General features: G+C 47.4%; 1 protein-coding gene across 1 annotated transcript in view; it reads right to left on the bottom strand.

Moving 5' to 3' along the window:
* The window catches only part of SDAD1 (SDA1 domain containing 1), a 43989-nt gene that overhangs the window by 12877 nt on the left and 8968 nt on the right, over positions 1-22144 (bottom strand). The window contains exons 2-12 of the mRNA XM_066574403.1: positions 20477-20581; positions 19509-19607; positions 18191-18301; positions 16639-16710; positions 16460-16560; positions 8785-8842; positions 7016-7087; positions 6834-6935; positions 5448-5517; positions 3217-3320; positions 1248-1305 (exon numbers count right to left, since the gene is read on the bottom strand). Coding sequence (XP_066430500.1) covers positions 1248-1305; positions 3217-3320; positions 5448-5517; positions 6834-6935; positions 7016-7087; positions 8785-8842; positions 16460-16560; positions 16639-16710; positions 18191-18301; positions 19509-19607; positions 20477-20581 — 952 coding nt within the window. The remainder of the gene's footprint in view (positions 1-1247; positions 1306-3216; positions 3321-5447; positions 5518-6833; positions 6936-7015; positions 7088-8784; positions 8843-16459; positions 16561-16638; positions 16711-18190; positions 18302-19508; positions 19608-20476; positions 20582-22144) is intronic.

Here is a 22144-nt window from a genome sequence, read left to right on the forward strand (position 1 = left end):
ATAGGACATGCGTGCACCATAGGGGATTCACGTGTTGTCTTCAATGGAACCATTGCTGCTGCCGGCAGCTCCATTGAAGGCTATGGTCTGCTGGGACCCCTTAATTGTTTTTCACGGAAGAGCTTTAAATATAAGCTCTTCTGTGAAAAAACAACCATTTTCGTGTAAAAAAAAAAAATAGAATGAATGATAGGCGAGAGCTGCCTGTGATTGGCTGAGCGCCTCAGCCAATCAGAAGCAGCTCTTTCAGCAGGAGGGGATTTTATTTCCCCCCCTGCTCAAAGAACTGCATTGCAGAGCCGAGGACAGAGCAGAGAGGACACGGCTGAGCCCCGGCAGCTGAAGAAAGGGGAGTGGGTTGTTTGTTTTTTTTGTTTTTTTTACATTAGTTTGCCTTGCTCTTCAGGGAAGGGCTTATATTTAAAGCCCTTCCCTGAAAAACAATTACAGGGTGGCGGCAGCTGGATCCTCTACCGCAGTGTTCCCCAACTCCAGTGCTCAGGGACCGCCAATAGGTCATGTTTTCAGGATTTCCTCAGCATTGCACTGGTGATGTAATTATTGTCGGTGCCTCAGACATTGCCACAGGTGTTCTTACCATAGGATATCCTGAAAACATGTCCTGTTGGTGGTCCCTGAGGACTGGGGGTTGGAGACCCCTGCTCTACCGCAGCTGTCATGTGAGACAGGTGCAGCAGGGAATTCTTTATTCCCCGCGGGGATAAAGAAAACATCTGCTGCATATGGCAGATGTGTTCTTTATTCCCATGGGGACATGGCAGCGGTGGACAGGTAAGTGTGTATATGTATGTGTGTATATATACACAAAATATACTCAATACAAAACCAAAACATGGCTGATACCCAAGTAAAAAAGATTAAATAGCAAAGTTATTATTTAAGCTCCTATCTAGGGTGTCAAATGGGGTGAACAAGACCACCACTGGTTGAAATTAGTGGAACCCACACCTATGAGAAATTTATGGTATATATTTTTGATATGCCATAAATGTCTCAGATGGCAATACCTCCCTTAAGCTTATTGCGGCCCTTGGGAGTGGTTCAATTTGACAACATGTCCATGGACCAAAAGAGGTTGACAAGTTGTTGACAACTGGTTTATAGGGTCTTACGGACTGTCTCCTACCAAATCTCCATGCTTGTGGAGTTAAACATGTCTATCTATGGTGGAGTTGGGTAAAACAGCTGTCGGACAAATGCTTACTGCATATGTAAGGCCAGCTTACCTCTTTGGTGCGGCTGCAGAAATCTTTGTATAAATGGGTAGAAGTTAAAAAGAAATAGCTGTAAGAAAGTAATGTTGACAATCAATAGAGTACTGAAATGAAATCCTTCATATGAACTATGAATCCAGAAACTTCTCTACAGAGGCACATCAAAACTGCACTGGTTCCTCAACACAATATAAATTGGCTCCGGGAACGAAGCAGATAAGGAATACAGATAAGACAAGTTCTTAAGGCCCATTTAGACCCAACGATTCTCGCTCAAAGCCGTCATTTAAGTGAGAATCGTTGGGTCTAACTGCATGGATATCGTGCAGTTTTTGTGCACGAGTCGTTCATAGTTGGGTTTCAGCCAGCTGAAAGAGAACGATGAGCCTCATCAGTGCTGTGCGCGGAGTTCTCAGCGGGATACCACCGATACTATTGTTTCAGCTGGTATCCCACTCGGAGAACACAGCAGGAGCATGAAGACGACAGCGCCCCAGCTGTGTTTTTTATACCCCGCTCAGAGCGCTCAGCTGTATACCAGCTGAGCGCTCCGAGAAGACAACAGCTGTATGCAGAAGACAGCGACCCTACTTGTCTTCTGCATACCTTCATTTACACACTTATGCAAAGGGAATGCGCAAAACTGTCACTGAAAGGCACGCAACAATTATCACTCAAAAGATGTCTTTTGAGCGAATGTTGAGCGATAATAGTGGTGTCTAAATGAGGCTTTACATATAACTGTCAGAAGGAACTGCAGGAAGATGCAAATCACCATTTACTAGGGATGAGCGAGTATACTCGCTACGGCACTACTCGCTCGAGTAATGTGCCTTAGCCGAGTATCTCCCCGCTCGTCCCTGAAGACTCGGGGGCCGCCGCAGAGCGGGGAGCTGCGGGGGAGAGCGGGCATTAACGGAGGGGAGATCTCTCTCTCTCCTGCCCGCTCTCCCCTGCTCCCCGCCGCAACTCACCTGTCAGCTGCGGCGGCCCCCGAATCTTTAGGGACGAGCGGGGAGATACTCGTCTAAGGCACATAACTCGAGCGAGTAGTGCCTTAGCGAGTATACTCGCTCATCCCTACCATTTACATTTGGTTCATTCCAAATCAGGTGGCCTAATCGTTCCTGCTCGACCACCTTCAATTTTACAAAAATTTTTACAGAGCGTCCATACACCACTTGTGTGAAGTTCTAAAAAGTTTGAGCTTGGTATATAACTTGATTGAGTCTCTAGAGCCATTTGCATAAAAGTCACTTTTCCCACACAGAGGTCCTTTCGAAAAAATATCCAAGTTTGTGTTGCTACAGTTCTTGATCACTGAAGCTTGGTGCATTTGGTCAACTTTTTGTGTAGAATTCAAAAATTTTACAGACAGGGCTCCCTGAGCATTGCCACTTTGCGCCTTGCTAGCCACCAAACCAATGCCTGCCTTTAACCCTTTCCAATCCACTGTCTGACGTCTAAAGACGTTCTGATTGAAGGCTGTAAAGCTTCCAATGTTGGAAGACGTCCAGCAGGGTATTCTTACAGTATATTACTGGCCGCTCTGTTGTCGGGGGCCTCTCCAGCATGCCCAATACAGCAGTACTGGCTCTAGCCAGCAGGTGGCACCATTGTATAATGACAGAAAGAGAAAGCCCCCTAGGAAACCCTGAATCCAAAATTGGATTGCAAAGGGTTAAAGAGATCTAGGAGGTTCCCCGTATCCTGTCCAAAGGGAATGTCACGCTGGAACCTACCTATATCATAATGACTAACTGCAGGAGTCCTATAATGTAATGGTGCCAAGAGTATAAATAGTTGTGTGTCCAACTTTACGAAATAAAGTTTACGAAATTACAGCCTAGAAAGGCTGTAAGTTTCATTAAGAAAACCAGGCAAACTAATGAGCCATCATAAGGAAAACAAGGAAAGGTAAGGAAAACATTAATAGGTTCTTTTTTGTTGTTTTTTTTTTGTATGCAAGGCAGCAACTCACTTCATGGATTCCAACGAGCCTGGAGATGAGGTCCATAAACATCATCTTGACTTCAAATCGTTCTTTAGAATTCTCCAACTCCTTTAAAAGTTTTTCTGAAAATTCTGAAGGAATATTGAACGGTGTCACATTTGACAGCAAGAACAGAAAGCTGGATATGATGTCAGTGTACTTCTACCTCTTATAAATCTATACGATCTGTTTGGTCACGTTTTGTTAAAGTGCTTTTAGTACGGAGGTTTTCACAAGCACTGGTTTTCTGGTGATTTTTCGACCACAAGGGAAAAAAATGGAACATGAGGCTACGGGGTTAAAGGGGTTGTCCCGCGCCGAAACGGGTTTTTTTTAACCCCCCCCCCCCTCGTTCGGCGCGAGACAACCCCGATGCAGGGGTTAAAAAAACACACCGGGTAGTACTTACCCGAATCCCGGCGGTCTGGCGTCTTCATACTCACCTGAAGATGGCCGCCGGGATCCTGTCTCTGTGGACCGCAGGGCTTCTGTGCGGTCCATTGCCGATTCCAGCCTCCTGATTGGCTGGAATCAGCACGTGACGGGGCGGAGCTACACGGAGGCGGCATTCTGCACGAGCGGCCCCATTGAAGACAGCAGAAGACCCGGACTGCGCAAGCGCGGCTAATTTGGCCATCGGAGGCCGAAAATTAGTCGGCACCATGGAGACGAGGACGCTAGCAACGGAGCAGGTAAGTATAAAACTTTTGATAACTTCTGTATGGCTCATAATTAATGCACAATGTACATTACAAAGTGCATTAATATGGCCATACAGAAGTGTATAGACCCACTTGCTGCCGCGGGACAACCCCTTTAAGGGGGTTGTCCCGCGCCGAAACGGGTTTTTTTTTTTTCAATAGCCCCCCCGTTCGGTGCGAGACAAACCCGATGCATGTGTTGAAAAAAAAAACAAAACGGATAGTACTTACCCGAATTCCCGCGCTCCCGTGACTTACCTACCTTGCAAAGATGGCCGCCGGGATCTTCACCCTCGGTGGACCGCAGGTCTTCTGTGCGGTCCATTGCCGATTCCAGCCTCCTGATTGGCTGGAATCGGCACATGTGACGGGGCGGAGCTACGAGGAGCCCCATTCAACACGGAGAAGACCGGACTGCGCAAGCGCGTCTAATCGGGCGATTAGACGCTGAAATTAGACGGCACCATGGAGACGAGGACGCCAGCAACGGAACAGGTAAGTGAATAACTTCTGTATGGCTCATAATTAATACACAATGTACATTACAAAGTGCATTAATATGGCCATACAGAAGTGTATACCCCAACTTTGTTTCGCGGGACAACTCCTTTAACACTTACTAGATGTATACATTAGCAAACCGTTTTGTTAGAAGTGGTGGGGATGCATGATCTCATGAGAAACATAGAAAAAAGGTTTTTGTACTTCACCCAGACTACAATAGGATCAATGCAGAGGATGTATAGCTGCAGGGAATTTCCTCACTATAATCTGCATTTACCGTATTTTTCGCTTTATAAGACGCACTTTTTCCGCCTCCAAAGCAGGGGGGAAACGTTCCTGCGTCTTATAAAGCGAATGTGGCGAAAATTCGTTCCGATCGCCATTTTTAGCGCGATCGCGAATTTAATGCGCGGACGCGGTAAATTGGCGATCGCGTGTACAAATGTGCGATCAGTTAGAAGATTTCTCTCCTCCTGTGAAAAAAAAAAAAAATCATTACTCACCTCCCCCGGCGTTCTGCGGCGCTGCTGCAGGCTGTCGCTCCCTCCTGGTCCCCGGCAGAGCATTGCTTTCTGGACGCAGGGCTTGAAATCCCCGCCTCCAGAAAGCTAATACTGTGATTCACTAACACACGCCGTCAGCTAATCACAGCCATTCAATGACATCATTGAATGGCTGTGATTGGCTAACACACGTGCGCCTTCAGCCAATCACAGTATTAGCTTTCTGGAGGTGGGGATTTCAAGCCCTGCGTCCAGAAAGCAATGCTCTGCCGGGGACCAGGAGGGAGCGACAGCCTGCAGCAGCGCCGCAGAACGCCGGAGGAGGTGAGTACTGATTTTTTTCCCTTATTTTCCCGCTCTAAAACGGGGGTGCGTCTTATAAGGTGAAAAATACGGTAGTTGTTTTGTGCACAAAGATCATGATTCATAACAATATAATTAGGAATCCAACCAAAAACTTGATATGTTTAAATCTATCACCTTGGTAGTAGCGTTAGTTAACCCTAATTACCTTGTGGGTCATGCACCAGGTGAATCGCTGAAAAGTTGAATACCTCTGGCCTTTTCTTCTTTTTCTGTTTCTGTGTAGTTTGGACACAATGATATAAAAGGCTGAAACAAATCCTAAAGTAAGGTAACCATTTCCCTGCCTCTTTCTTTCCAAGTTGAAACTTTGACTTGCTACTTTACAGATCCCTGGTAGTTGTTACACACTGTGGCAAACTTAGGTTTTCCAATAGAAAATGGTTTAACTCCTTAAGGACCAGGCTGTTTTGTAGCTTAAAGACCAGACGCTTTTTAGGGATTTTAGCCATCTGGTAGTTTTACTACTCAATTTTTTTTTCCTTTAGCTATCAAAAATAATTTTTGCGTTTTTTTTTTTGTTTTTTTTTACCATGACATGCAGGGCAATTTTTAAAATATCTTTTTCACTGACTTTTTTTTTTTTAAAGCTTTATATCCCCAATTTTAAAAAAAATAAAATAAAAAAAATAAAATAAAAGATTTTTTGAGCATTTATAGTTTTTTTTAAAAATTAGTATATTTACACGAAAATAAAGTATGGGAACGGGTTCCCCGTTTTTGTTTTGGATGTTTTGATATATAATATGTATGGATTACAGGACGCATATAGCGACGGTTTTGGTTGGTGTCGGCTTTGCGTTCATTTCTTTCTTATGTATACAGTGTGGTTTTATTCTGTAATTTTTTTTTTTACTATCTATGTCCCCCATGACGTCATAAGACTTCTGGGGGAGACATTCGCATGTTTTTTTTTAATTTAATATTTTTCCACTGTAGCTGAAGCATCCATAGGAGCCCCAGTGACAGGGAAAACATCCCTTGTAGAGACAATAGTCACTGGCAGATCTGATCAGGGTCTTCTAGGACCCTGTAGCTTTGCTGTGCCAGAGGTCACCCGGCGGTCACTGACTGCTGGCTCGCGTAGTGGAAAAAAACACTTCTGCTTTCACTTTTTAGTACATATTGGCCATTGAGTGATGTGTACTAAAGAAAGGAGGTGGCAGAAAGGGTTAAAACCCACCTTTTCCCCTCCTCCTATGACTAACAGCTAACAACTCGTCCTGCTTCTGATTGATTTCATAAGCAGGAGGCTTTAATCACTGTCGTAAATTTTACATACGGCTGGGCTTTAAGCCTGGGACAAAGCGCCGTAAATTTACAGTGCTTGGTCCCAAATAGGTTAATGGTGTTTCATATAGACCCTCATACTGGTAGAAGAACAGAAGTCACGTTCACCTTATACAAGATATATATATATATATATATATATATATATATATATATATATATATATCTCTATTATAAGCAATATTTCAAAACATAGTATGCGTTGCCAATGTAACAATGCCAACAATATCTATTACATGCGCACCTTTAAGACTTTCATGGCCTTCTCCAGTTTCTTCTTACTCTTTGTATTCTTTTTCCCAGTGGCGTATCTCACTATTAAGTCTCTTGCAGTTGGTCCGTCATCCTTTAATCGAAATTGGAACATAGTTTATTCGGAAACAAATTAAATGCGCACTCTTGACTTTTTATCCTGACAGAACTAACCTCCGACTCAGAGTCACTGTCTTTCTTCTCATCATCCCTTCCTAGGAAGAATTGCAAGGCAGCAACCAGAATCTGGGAAGAAATCAAACTGATGAAGAAAATGTATCACCTAGATATTTTAATTAAAACCAAAATAATGAAAAATATTTTTCTGTTGATCGATTTTTTTTTAAATTTTTTTTTCTGTACGCAGCTATAAGGGCAGCCACCTTGTCTGGGCTGATGTTGGGTAATGTTAACAGCATTCATAATTATGTTTTACAGCAGCCATAGGAAGCTATAGATAAGCGCTGTTCATTGACTTCTATGGTAGAGTATTGTGGCCATGCTCTGTGACTTGTGCAGAGAGGCAGAGGAGGTGGGCTGTGACCATCTATTTTCAATTGTGGATCCTGTCTCATCTGCGTTTAGCTTTGTAATAGTGGCATTACCTGTCATTATCACAGAGAGAATAACAATTCTGTGTCTTCTGAGAATTGATCTCTATGGAATAGGAAGTATCAGGAAAAAAAAAAAGGTGTGCCGCGGATCCCGCGGGAAAGCAAGAGATTTAAAAAGATAAAATAAAAAAATCTCCACTGCGCAGGTGCGTGAGGTGTGCTGGACTGTTGGCCCGCCCACATGACGGCGCGCCCACCTACATCCACGGAGGAGAAGACGGACGACCGCACGCCAAGCAGAGGATCCGGACTGGTAAGTAATATCCTCATGCCACGGGCAGAGTGGGATCCGCCTGTGGACATGAGTCCTTAATGAAGGTCGACTTTCAGTGTAAGTAGTTACAAAATTCAGTCCCAACTAATTTCAAAAAATATCTTTACAGGAAGGTCAGAGCTCAGCTAATTGTATTAAATGGTGTAAGTCAGGCTGCAACTCGAAAAATATATAAGGAAAATAATCAAAACTAAATTTAGCAACTAAAATAAATATGTTGAAAAGTAAAGATTAATTATAAATTGGTTTGCCATATTACCGTATATTCCGGCGTATAAGGCGACGGGGCGTATAAGGCGACCCCCCAACTGTCACCTTATACTCCGGGAAAAAAAAAAAAACAAAAAAAAAAAAAAAAAACAGTACTCCCCTCCCCCGGCGTTCTGCGGCGCTGCTGCAGGCTGTCGCTCCCTCCTGGTCCCCGGCAGAGCATTGCTTTCTGGACGCAGGGCCGTCAGCCAATCTCAGCCATTCAATGACATCATTGAATGGCTGTGATTGGCTAAAACACACGTGCCTTCAGCCAATCACAGTCATTCAATGATGTCATTGAATGGCTGTGATTGGCTGACAGCGTGTGTTAGCCAATCACAGTATTAGCTTTCTGGAGGCGGGGATTTCAAGCCCTGCGTCCAGAAAGCAATGCTCTGCCGGGGACCAGGAGGGAGCGACAGCCTGCAGCAGTGCCGCAGAACACCGGGGGAGGCGAGTAATGATTTTTTTTTTTTACACTTTTTTTTTTTGTATTACCGGCGTATAAGACGACCCCCGACTTCAGAGCAGATTTTTCGGGGTTCAAAAGTCGTCTTATACGGTAGATTTATAATTTATTTAAAATATTTTTGTGCGTGGCCAAGTATAATAAACCAGACTAGACTCACTTGTCCTGAGTCTCCATGCCGGCACTCAGAGTGCTGGTGGGGAGAAGAGAGGTGCAGCACTGGAACTGCAGACACCAACGACGGGAGAGTATAGGACTATTTATTGATCATGGCCAGCTGTATATCGGAAGATTAAAAATGAATCAGAAAACCCCTTGAAGTTTATGAACTCACCTTGGTGACCTTAGAAAAACAGGCGGTTGTGATCACATTGACTGTTTTAGCATCATTCCTATTGTAGAAAAAAAAGAGTCAAAGTTATTTAAAACAGCACGGAAATAAATTAGCATCTGCAACAAATCACTGAGTGTAAAGACCATGTATCAGTATAAAATTAACCCTAACTGGAACAGCACCATTGTAAAGCACCATGCCATACTATTACAGACACGACTATGCAATCTCTCTAGCACCAATGCAAGAAATGAATGGCGCCCTGCTCATATGAAGATCATATTGGTCTCTATTTCAGCAATTGGAGCCGGTGGTCCCATCCAGATTTCTGTCCGTATGCTGCATTTAGCAATCCAGAGAAACCCTGTGAAGGTACATGGGGACACATTAATGTGCCTTCCAAATTCCTGTCCCAAAACCAGAGAGGTAGGGGGGCATATTACATGTGGTTCTCTGCCGTCCCTTTAGTCTGCTGGCTGCAGGTCCCATACAATATGGCTGATACAATCTTCACACTACCTAACCCTCATAGTGCATTGGTAGTGTTGGACTACAAATGCACTCTACCTTCTCTCTGATTGGCTAGAGCAGCTCATGTGGTCAGCACTGGACAATCAAAGAGGAATGCAGTGTGCAAAGTAGTCACAAAATTGCTGTAGAGATCTTGGACAGCCATAAACAGGGCCCAGAATTGTTGGAATGGAGGGGTGGCAGAGAAGAACAAGTGCAGGTAACATACCTGTCTGCTCTGGTCCTGGGACAGAATTTTATCCTGAAACCAGAGGGTGGCTTTAAGAAAAGGCAAAAAAAAAGTAAAAGCACACCCTTAGGTTGGCTTCACACGGCCGTGACGGATTCCGCGGCGGAGCCCGTCACGGCACCCCCCAGAGACCCCAATACTTACCTCCAGATCCGGCGTCCTACGTCCCGCTTGACACTTTGACGCGCATGCGCCGCGTCGCAGCGGAAGATAGCGTGACGGACGGCTTCCATTGACTGCAATGGAAGCTGTCTGCGCGTACGCCCGCGGCAAATAGAGCATGCCGCGGGTGAGGACGGGAGATTTTACGATTTTAAGCATTGTGCTATTAGGTTCAATAGAACCTAATAGCTGTGGGCAACGCAGCGGATTTCCGCCGCGTATTACGGGGAAAATCCGTCAGTGGGAAGGAGCCCTTATACGTATGTTTCTTATGCATGCCTTTAGTGTTATATGGCCTCTTTTTAATATTGTTTATTTTAGCGACAGTTATACAGTATATACATCCTCACTTCATATGTTTTTTCAGCTCACCCCCCCCCGCTAAATCCACTGGTGGCACAAGATGATGCACTGTACATTCATAGATTCAATATTTATGGAGCTGAGCTCTACATGTTAGCTGTAGAATAATGAATAGAGATGAGCGAGCACCAAAATGCTCGGGTGCTCGTTACTCGGGACGAAATTATCGCGATGCTCGAGGGTTCGTTTCGAGTAACGAACCCCATTGAAGTCAATGGGCGACCCGAGCATTTTTGTATTTCGCCGATGCTCGCTAAGGTTTTCATGTGTGAAAATCTGGGCAATTCAAGAAAGTGATGGGAACGACACAGCAATGGACAGGGCAGGCGAGGGGCTACATGTTGGGCTGCATCTCAAGTTCCCAGGTCCCACTATTAAGCCACAATACCGGCAAGAGTGCCCCCCCCCCTCCCAACAACTTTTACATCTGAAAAGCCCTCATTAGCAATGCATACCTCAGCTAAGCACCACACTACCTCCAACAAAGCACAATCACTGCCTGCATGACACTCCACTGCCACTTCTCCTGGGTTACATGCTGCCCAACCGCCCCCCCCGCACGACGCACTGTCCACAGCGCACACCAAAGTGTCCCTGCGCAGCCTTCAGCTGCCCTCATGCCACACCACCCTCATGTCTATTTATAAGTGCGTCTGCCATGACGAGGAACCGCAGGCACACACTGCAGAGGGTTGGCACGGCTAGGCAGCGACCCTCTTTAAAAGGGGCCGGGCGATAGCCCACAATGCTGTACAGAAGCAATGAGAAATATAATCCTGTGCCACTGCCATCAGGAGCTGCACACGTGGGCATAGCAATGGGGAACCTATGTGCCACACCCTATTCATTCTGTCAAGGTGTCTGCATGCCCCAGTCAGACCGGGCTTTTTAATTCATAGACACAGGCAGGTACAACTCCCTATTGTGAAGTCCCTGTGGACCGACAGCATGGGTGGCTCCCTGGAACCCACCGGCGGTACATAAAAATATCCCATTGCATTGCCCAACACAGCTGAGGTAGTAATGTCGTGCGTAATACAGGTGGGCTTCGGCCCACACTGCATGCCCCAGTCTGACTGGGGTTCTTTAGAAGTGGAAACAGATACATTTACAAGTCCCTGTGGACCCACAGCATGGGTGGGTTCCAGGAAGCCACCGGCGGTACATAAAAATATCCCATTGCATTGCCCAACACAGCTGAGGTAGTAATGTCGTGCTTAATGCAGGTGGGCTTCGGCCCACACTGCATGCCCCAGTCAGACTGGTAATATGTACCTTAACAGTAACCGCGTTAGTGGTAATGTGGTGGTGACTGCGGACCTAGTAGCGCGGTTTTATTTTGTTGGTTTTCGGAATGTGGCCAGGATTAAGTGGGCCGTGGCGGGGGATGTTTTGGAGGCACTACGTGTCCTCTCCACGTGTCCGTGGTTATATGCACCTTAACAGTAACAGCGTTGGTGGGAAATGGCCTCGCCGCCATCATGTCTTTGGGAAGCCTCTGTTTCCACACCCCAGAGACATACCATTAGCAGCGGTATAGGCAGAGCCCATAATTAGTAACATTTCAGCCGTAGCATTAGGACAGGCCCCACTAACATATCACTAGCAGCATTATAGGGGGAGCACAGAATGCGTTCCATTTCAGTAATAGTAGCACTCAAGACAGGCCCCAGTAACAATTCCGAAGCAGCAGTATAGTGGGAGCGCAGTCTTCGTTCCATTTCAGTAGCTGCAGTATAGACAAGGCACAAGTTACATTTATGTAGCTAAAGTGTAGGCCAACCCCACACACCTTTCTGTACCATGAGTGCAGGCGAAGAACATAGAAATTACTATGATTACACTGTAGGCGAGGGGCCACAAAAATTGCTGTATCAACAGTACTAATGTACATCCAAAAAATTGGCCATGGCCAACCAAGAGGGCAGGTGAAACCCATTAATCGCTTTGGTTAATGTGGCTTAAGTGGTAACTAGGCCTGGAGGCAGCCCAGTTTAACGAAAAATTGGTTCAAGTTAAAGTTTCAACGCTTTTAAGAGCATTGAAACGTATAAAAATTGTTTAGAAAAATTATATGAGTGAGCCTTGTGGCCCTAAGAAAAATTGCCCGTTCAGCGTGATTACGTGAGGTTTCAGGAGGAGGAGCAGGAGGAGGAGGAGGAATATTATACACAGATTGATGAAGCAGAAATGTCCCCGTTTTGGATGGTGAGAGAGAACGATGCTTCCATCCGCGGGTGCAGCCTACGTATTGCTTAGGTATCGCTGCTGTCCGCTGGTGGAGAAGAGAAGTCTGGGGAAATCCAGGCTTTGTTCATCTTGATGAGTGTTAGCCTGTTGGCACTGTCGGTTGACAGGCGGGTACGCTTATCTGTGATGATTCCCCCAGCCGCACTAAACACACTCTCCGACAAGACGCTAGCCGCAGGACAAGCAAGCACCTCCAGGGCATACAGCGCTAGTTCAGGCCACGTGTCCAGCTTCAACACCCAGTAGTTGTAGGGGGCAGAGGCGTCACGGAGGACGGTCGTGCGATCGGCTACATACTCCCTCACCATCCTTTTACAGTGCTCCCGCCGACTCAGCCTTGACTGGGGAGCGGTGACACAGTCTTGCTGGGGAGCCATAAAGCTGGCAAAGGCCTTGGAGAATGTTCCCCTGCCTGCGCTGTACATGCTGCATGATCTCTGCGCCTCCCCTGCTACCTGGCCCTCGGAACTGCGCCTTCTGCCACTAGTGCTGTCGGATGGGAAGTTTACCATCAGTTTGTCCACCAGCGCCCTGTGGTATAGCATCATTCTCGAACCCCTTTCCTCTTCGGGAATGAGAGTGCCAAGGCTCTCCTTATACCGTGGGTCGAGCAGTGTGTACACCCAGTAATCCGTAGTGGCCAGAATGCGTGCAACGCGAGGGTCACGCGAAAGGCATCCTAACATGAAGTCAGCCATGTGTGCCAGGGTACCTGTACGCAACACATGGCTGTCTTCACTAGGAAGATCACTTTCAGGATCCTCCTGTTCCTCCTCCTCAGGCTATACACGCTGAAAGGATGACAGGCAAGCAGCATGGGTACCGTCAGCAGTGGGCCAAGCTGTCTCTTCCCCCTCCTCCTCATGCTCCTCCTCCTCCTCCTGAACACGCTGAGATATAGACAGGAGGGTGCTCTGACTATCCAGCGACATACTGTCTTCCCCCGGCTCTGTTTCCGAGCGCAAAGCGTCTGCCTTTATGCTTTGCAGGGAACTTCTCAAGATGCATAGCAGAGGAATGGTGACGCTAATGATTGCAGCATCGCCGCTCACCACCTGGGTAGACTCCTCAAATTTTCCAAGGACCTGGCAGATGGCTGCCAACCAGGGCCACTCTTCTGTAAATAATTGAGGAGGCTGACTCCCACTGCGCCGCCCATGTTGGAGTTGGTATTCCACTATAGCTCTACGCTGCTCATAGAGTCTGGCCAACATGTGGAGCGTAGAGTTCCACTGTGTGGGCACGTCGCACAGCAGTCGGTGCACTGGAAGATTAAACCGATGTTGCAGTGTCCGCAGGGTGGCAGCGTGCGTGTGGGATTTGCGGAAATGTGCGCAGAGCTGGCGCACCTTTCCGAGCAGGTATGACAAGTGGGGGTAGCTTTTCAGAAAGCGCTGAACCACCAAATTAAAGACGTGGGCCAGGCATGGCACGTGCGTGAGGCTGCCGAGCTGCAGAGCCGCCACCAGCTTACGGCCGTTGTCACACACGACCATGCCCGGTTGGAGGCTCAGCGGCGCAAGCCAGCGGTTGGTCTGCTCTGTCAGACCCTGCAGCAGTTCGTGGGCCGTGTGCCTCTTATCTCCTAAGCTGAGTAGTTTCAGCACGGCCTGCTGACGCTTGCCCACCGCTGTGCTGCCACGCCGCGCGACACCGACTGCTGGCGACGTGCTGCTGACACATCTTGATTGCGAGACAGAGGTTGCGTTGGAGGAGGAGGAGGAGGGTGGTTTAGTGGAGGAAGCATACACCGCCGCAGATACCACCACCGAGCTGTGGCCCGCAATTCTGGGGGTGGGTAGGACGTGAGCGGTCCCAGGCTCTGACTCTGTCCCAGCCTCCACTAAATTCACCCAATGTGCCGTCAGGGAGATATAGTGGCCCTGCCCGCCTGTGCTTGTCCACGTGTCTGTTGTTAAGTGGACCTTGGCAGTAACCGCGTTGGTGAGGGCGCGTACAATGTTGCGGGAGACGTGGTCGTGCAGGGCTGGGACGGCACATCGGGAAAAGTAGTGGCGACTGGGAACCGAGTAGCGCGGGGCCGCCGCCGCCATCATGCTTTTGAAAGCCTCCGTTTCCACAAGCCTATACGGCAGCGTCTCCAGGCTGATAAATTTTGCAATGTGCACGTTTAACGCTTGAGCGTGCGGGTGCGTGGCGTCGTACTTGCGCTTGCGCTCAAACTGTGGCGCTAGCGACGTCTGGACGCTACGCTGAGAGACATTGCTGGATGGGGCCGAGGACAGCGGAGGTGAGGGTGTGGGTGCAGGCCAGGAGACGGTACTGCCTGTGTCCTCAGAGGGGGGTTGGATCTCAGTGGCAGGTTGGGGCACAGGGGGAGAGGCAGTGGTGCAAACCGGAGGCGGTGAACGGGCATCGTCCCACCTTGTGGGGTGCTTGGCCATCATATGCCTGCGCATGCTGTTGGTGGTGCCTCCCCAGCTGATCTTGGCGCGACAATGGTTGTACACCACTGTTGTCGGTCGTCAGGCGTCTCTGTGAAAAACTGCCACACCGTAGAGCACCTTGACCTGTGCAGGGTGGCATGGCGCGAGGGGGCGCTTTGGGAAACAGTTGGTGGATTATTCGGTCTGGCCCTGCCTCTACCCCTGGACACCGCACTGGCTCGGCCTGTGCCCACAGCCTGACTTGGGCCTCCGCGTCCTCGTCCACGTCCTATAGGCCTACCCCTACCCCTCAGCATGGTGTATTACCAGTGATTTGATTTCCCAGGCAGGAAAGAAAGTGGCGCAAGCCTGCTGTAAAACGTAGCTGGTTGCGTCTGATTTTTTTACGTTCTCCACGCAGCACACACGTACCCAGAGCCCCGAGGACTGTCAGAGGCAGGCCAAATATACTTTTTTCCCTTTTTTGTAAAAGGAAAGGCCCACTGCGTCTATTCACTGAATAATAAGTTTAATAACTGTGTTGTGGCCCTGCAAATGTGTCAGAGAACTGCAGTGATGCAAAGTTATTCGCTACCTACAGCAGATCAGGGATTTCCCATGCAGGAAAGAAATTGGCGCAAGCCTGCAGTAAAACGTAGCTGGCTGCGTCTGATTTTTTTTAACGTTCTGCACGCAGCACACACGTACCCAGAGCCCTGAGGACTGTCAGAGGCAGGCGAAATAGAATTTTTTCCCTTGTTTTTCAAAGGAAAAGCCACACTGCGTGTATTCAATGAATAATGTATGTCTTCTGGCCCTGCCTACACAATTCTATCCCTGTAGTATTAATGCCGGGTGCAATGGTCTGCACAGCCGGTTTTGAGAAAAAAAAAAAAAAATGCAACACTGCTAACAGCAGCCTGGACAGTACTGCACACGGATAGATGTGGCCCTAGAAAGGACCGTTGGGGTTCTTGAAGCCTACACTCACTGCTAACACTCTCCCTGCCTAACCACCACTTCTGTCCCTATTGCAGGGCGCAATGCTCTGCAGATCCAATTTTGAAAAAAAAAAAAAAAATTACAGTGCTAACACAGTACTGCACACTAGTAGATGTGGCCCTGAGAAGGGCCGTTGGGGTTCTTGAAGCCTACACTGAGTCCTAACGCTCTCCCTACAGCAGCTCCGGCACCAGCAGCACTGTCCCTCAGCTAACTCACAAGGCATCTGAGGCGAGCCGCGGGAGGGGCCGATTTTTATACTCGGGTGACATCAGATCTCCCCAGCCACTCACAGCAGGGGGGTGGTATAGGGCTTGAACGTCACAGGGGGAAGTTGTAATGCCTTCCCTGTCTTTCAATTGGCCAGAAAAGCGCGCTAACGTCTCAGAGAGGAAACTGAAAGTAACCGGAACATCGCGTGGTACTCGTTACGAGTAACGAGCATCCCGAACACCCTAATATTCGCCCGAGCATCAAGCTCGGACGAGTACATTCGCTCATCTCTAATAATGAACACACATTTTACATACATGGTCAGACAACATGACCGGGTAAGAAATAAAAAAAAAAACCAAAAAAAAAAAAAACCACAAACTACTGAGGGAGAAAAAAAAAAAAAAGAAACATGGGAAAAACTGCAGCGCCATCTACAGTCATAGGGCTTAAAAGGCTTTTCACTGTACCAAATACAAAAGGCAGGGTACCTCCAATTCTCTGATGACAGGCGAGTTCACACATTGTTTTTGCTTACCAGATATTTCTTCGGTATAGTTCTATCATGACATCCAGTGACATCTTCGCTGCTATTGAACTGCTGTCTCTAAGCATTGAATACATGAAGTTCTGCAGGGTCTACAAAACACAAGAAATTACCCATCTTACACCATTCATGTTATTCTTACCCAAATCAGTTACATAGAAGATACTTACTGTGTTCACTTTGTTGTTTTTATGTTTCGAATTTATATTTTTGATGTCCGTCACAATGTGTGTGTATAGGGTCTACAAAGGGGGGGAAAGGGTTACAAAAGGTTAACAGCAGTTTCCAGAAATTGTATTCGGTTTCATTATTTTTGTTTTACTTAACAACACAAAATGGTTAAAAGGTTGACAATTCTCCTGTGAAAATCCTCAAGGAAGAAGTTTGTTGGTGGGGTGTCATTAAAGGGGTTATTAAAACATAATAATCCCTTTAACCCCTTGAGTGGCGGGTTTCCTACCACCCTGTCGTGCCCACCAGGGCAGGTTTTTTAAAATGGTCTAATCATTGAATTTCAACTAATTTTGCAGTTGCGTCTCAAGAGCCATAACTTTTTCATTTTTCCAGTGACATGGCCATATAAGGGCTTGTTTTTTGCGGGACAAGTTGTGATTTTTTTAAACGGGGGAGGAAAAAAAGAAATGGGGAAAAAAGAAAAAAAGGGGCCATGTCATTAAGGGGTTAAATAATGTATTAACTTCCTTCTCTGGGTCATTACGACGCACGGATACCACATGTGTGATTGTATTTTTGATTTTTTACAAAGTAAAGGGAGACAAGTGTTTTTATAATTTTTTTCCTTTTTTTTTAAATTTTTTTTTTTTTTGCCCCTTTAGTGGACTTCTACAGGGACCCATCAGGACCCCTGATCACATTCCGGGGGTCCGATGGTGACAGCCCTTTACATGCTGCAGTGACAGCCCTTTACATGCTGCAGTCACATAGACTGCAGCATGTAAAGGGTTAACACAGCAGACATCGGAGGTTTTCTCTGATCTCTGCTGTAAGAGCTAGTACCTAGCTGTCCTCTGACAGCCAAGCACCAAGCTCTCCCTGCCACAGAGACCATCGGCTTGCTTCTGACAAGCCTATGGTCTCTATGGCAACCTGTAAACAAAGCAGGACATTGCCGACATGTCGGCAATATCTTCTGCTGGTTTTTCAAAGCCCTTGCACTGCTCTGTGTGGGTCTGTGCAGGCAGAGCACACTGTCACAGCTTGTGGCATTGTGCTCTGCAGCTCCCATAGTGATACATAGCCCGGAAATCTTCCGGGCTATGTTGCTATGAGCAGTGGAGCTCGTCCCGGAAAATTTCCGGGCGTGCCACTCAAGGGGTTAATACATGCTGCAAGCACTTCTACAGACTAGAACGTGACGTTAGTTTCACATGCCTACAATACGGCTGCTTTATTGTATCTCTTATGGCTACAGCATACGGACAATCCGCAGGTCTACTAGACTGAACGTACTTTAGATTGCCATTGGCCGTTTATAGTGTTCCAGGTCCGGTAAAATGATGGGATGTCCTGATGCTTAGGCTGTACTTAGCGGCCTGACTGCACTCCTGCACAAATGTGGTGACCACCACTCATTACCACCAGTTCTCTGCAGCGGCTTTCAGCTCTTCATGGGGGATCTTCCTGATGCCTTCATTATGCCAGTTTAAACAAACTCATTCATTTGTTCCCAAGACTTCAGATCATCATTACAAGTTTCATTACCTTTCTTAGAAGTTTATCTTGACATCTCAAAAGTTCAAAGAAAAGTTCAAGAACCACCGAAGGACTTATTAAGTCCTTGTTTCGTAGCATGATTAGAGCTTTGCATAAAGTCTGCAAGACAAAAAGCTATGTAGTCAGTGCATACAAAGAAACACAAAAGCACCCCAGCTAGAGTTTAGGTTATAACTCCAACACCATCCATCATGGAAAACATCACATAGCGAAACGCATATCTGAAGTTTTCCATATGAAGACTAAATGCTCCAAAATGAGGCTCTATCCCTTCTCAGTGACCAGGCATTCTCCATGACTGTCCACCATCAGGGCTGCACTGTGATAACAAGCCCATACAGATAACGGACATTATTAAATATTTACAGGGTAAATCAAGTGTTCATTTTCCTCCGTACCGGACAGATCTACTGAATATGATGGCTCGCCTACAATAGAGGTTCACCGTAAAATGCAGGGTTCTGTAAGGGGAACACATACCACTGCTCTGTATTACCTAGACTTGGTTATTCCCAGTAGTCCTAGGGTCATCTGCAGACCTATGGCAATCTGCTTGTATTGCACTATATGCACCAGCAGGGGTGTACCTAAAGGCTCATTAGCCCATGGGAAAAGTTTATCTTCAGGACCCCCCCAACTTCTCTTAACCCCTTAACGCAGAGGCGCAACTTGAAGCTCTGGGCTCCAATGCAAAACCTGTAACAGGGCCCCCAACTATAATGCTTTATTCATAGTACTGGGCTCCCTATATGGAGAAGAGAGGCCTTAGGGGCCCCCTAAGGCTCCTGGGCCCGGGTGCAACCGCATCCGCTATAGTTACGCCAGTGTGCACCATCATATTCCTTTGGCAGAGCCTGCATTATAATACATCCCAGGATCATCATATTCCTGTACAAACTCCTGCTTAGTCCAACCCTCTGATTTTCTGTTCACTTCTGCATGTGTTATTACGGCCAGTGTCCGATGATAGCCTATAGGTACTATGTATCACAAAGTAATTGCCTCTTTCTTTTTTTAGTAACATATGTATCAGTGCTTAGAATACCATTGAAGACATTATGTCAAATCAAGTGATTTATGGAGCCATGTGGGATCTTTATCCTCAGCCTGCCTCTTTCTACTACCCTTTATAAAGTCCAAATGTGAAGTTAATCTTCTAAGATACTTTTTTTTTTTTTGCAACAAAACTAGATTTTTTTAAAAATTCTATGACACCCGATAGAGCTTCAAGACTAAGTGTAATCTTAATAAAGTTGCCTGAAAAAGTGGGCAATTGTTCGCTAGGAACATGTAGAGAACAGATTACCATTCTGAGATCCGGATCCATGATTACGTGCTGGAGAGATAGGATTGATTTCAGTTGCTGTGGGAAATCCTGCAGATGCTCTGGATAGCAGTGTGCGGTCTGGAAGCACAAAATGCCATTAAGTTAGGATCGATTCGAGAACGTATCATGGCTACATGTTAGCATTCCTATTAGTCACATCAATCACAGCCCAGTTGTTCCACTGAACCAAATTCAGATCACCATAGAACAGTGATGTGTTCTCAGTTTGGATCAGTAGAACCTAAAACGTGTTAAGGGGTTACACGGCCACATTTTAGTCTCTGTACTGCAGTATAAGGCCTCATGTCCACGGGGAAAAGAAGATTTTAAATCCGCAGCGGACCCGCACCCCATAGGGATGCACTGACCACCCGCGGGTATATAAATACCCGTGGATGGTCAATAAAAGTGAATTACAAAAATCCTGGAGCATGAAAAAAAATGGGCATGCTCCATTTAGGTGCGGGTCTTCTATTGAAGCCTATGGAAGCCGTCCGGATCCGCAGGAGACCTGCGCCTGAATTAAACTCACCTGCTCTGGGCGATGCAGATCTTCCTTCCTTCGCGGCAGGATCTTCTTTCTTCTGCCCGGCGCATGCACGCGGCACGCAGCCGACGTGCAGAGCACATCCGCCAGGCCGAAGAAAGAAGGTCCATCCGCGAAGAAGAGAAGTTTCGAATATAATAAAATGAAGAATGAAAAACTCGGAACCCCCACTTTAGTGATCAGGGCAGGTCCCGGAGATGGAGAAGCCCCTTACACACTCCTCACACTCCTCCAGCGGCAACTCACACTCCTCCAGCGGCAACTCACACTCCTCCAGCGGCAACTCACACTCCTCCAGCGGCAACTCACACTCCTCCAGCGGCAACTCACACTCCTCCAGCGGCAACTCACACTCAGTGTAGTAGCATGCAGGTTCAACATACTTCATAAAGGCTCTTACCTGTGCCATGAACATGACCAGCGTGGCCAAATCCTTGTTGGGTCGGTCTGGTTGCAATTTGAAAACCTCGATGATGGACTGATAGTGTTTGTACTGCTGTAAGAACTTCATAAAACAAGAACACCGTTACCCCGATATAAGACCACATCCTTCAGCGTTCACATATATATACTAACAGATACAGATTATGTTTGGGAACTGAATGTTTTGAGAATGGCCCATTAGGCAAGGGAGTGTCGCAGTAAGGACCGGGCTCACACGGCCATGCTGGTAGAACGTATTCCTTGCGTGGAACATGCGGTATCAGTCTCACATATGCATCCATGTTGCTACTTACACGTATTGCGCAAAAAATACACGCAAGAAAAATCTCACCAGGCTCTATCTTGGTGCGTCTTACACGCACATACACGCCAAGATAGTATATGGTGATGGGCGGCACAGCAGGTATGCAATGTCATTGCGTAGCTCTCATTGGGCATCACGCCGCAAGTGACGGCTGTCTGAGCCGGGCCTATGAATCAAGGGATCCCAAGTGTTTCCCATGGATTTCAATAGGAATGGTCACATGGCACGTGTGATCCGCATGCAATGTCTTTTAAGGTCCCACTGAAAACAATGAGGGAACATCCAAAGATTAAACATGGTGCAATCCCCCCCCCCCCCCCCCGTGTACTTCCTGTCCTGTCCTGTGGATGGCCGCGGACACTTGCCGTCGGTCGTGCACAGAATAGATTTTTTTTTAATACTTGTATTTCCTGCGCCATCGCTAGGTGATAACGTGGGTACCTGTTACCTATCTGCAATGTCAATTGCGGATGGGCTGCGGGTGGGACAGCCCCGTTGACTTCAATGGAGACCATATGCAGCAAAATAGAGCATGTGGGACCACCCCGATCACTATAGACTTGCCTTAAAGGGACCCCGCTCACAGACGCGCTCTTAGGTGGGACCCCCCTCACGAGCTTGACCCCCCCCTTTAAAGGGACAGCTCAAGACTTGCCTTAAGGGACCCCGCTCACAGACTTGCCTTAAGGGACCCCCCCGCTCACAGACTTGCCTTAGGGACCCCGCTCACAGACTTGCCTTAAGGGACCCCGCTCACAGACTTGCCTTAAGGGACCCCGCTCACAGACTTGCCTTAAGGGACCCCGCTCACAGACTTGCCTTAAGGGACCCCGCTCACAGACTTGCCTTAAGGGACCCCGCTCACAGACTTGCCTTAAGGGACCCCGCTCACAGACTTGCCTTAAGGGACCCCGCTCACAGACTTGCCTTAAGGGACCCCGCTCACAGACTTGCCTTAAGGGACCCCGCTCACAGACTTGCCTTAAGGGACCCCGCTCACAGACTTGCCTTAAGGGACCCCGCTCACAGACTTGCCTTAAGGGACCCCGCTCACAGACTTGCCTTAAGGGACCCCGCTCACAGACTTGCCTTAAGGGACCCGCTCACAGACTTGCCTTAAGGGACCCCGCTCACAGACTTGCCTTAAGGGACCCCCGCTCACAGACTTGCCTTAAGGGACCCCGCTCACAGACTTGCCTTAAGGGACCCCGCTCACAGACTTGCCTTAAGGGACCCCGCTCACAGACTTGCCTTAAGGGACCCCGCTCACAGACTTGCCTTAAGGGACCCCGCTCACAGACTTGCCTTAAGGGACCCCGC

The sequence above is a fragment of the Eleutherodactylus coqui genome, chromosome 7 (assembly GCF_035609145.1).
Source record: "Eleutherodactylus coqui strain aEleCoq1 chromosome 7, aEleCoq1.hap1, whole genome shotgun sequence".
In the NCBI taxonomy this organism is placed as follows: Eukaryota; Metazoa; Chordata; class Amphibia; order Anura; family Eleutherodactylidae; genus Eleutherodactylus; species Eleutherodactylus coqui.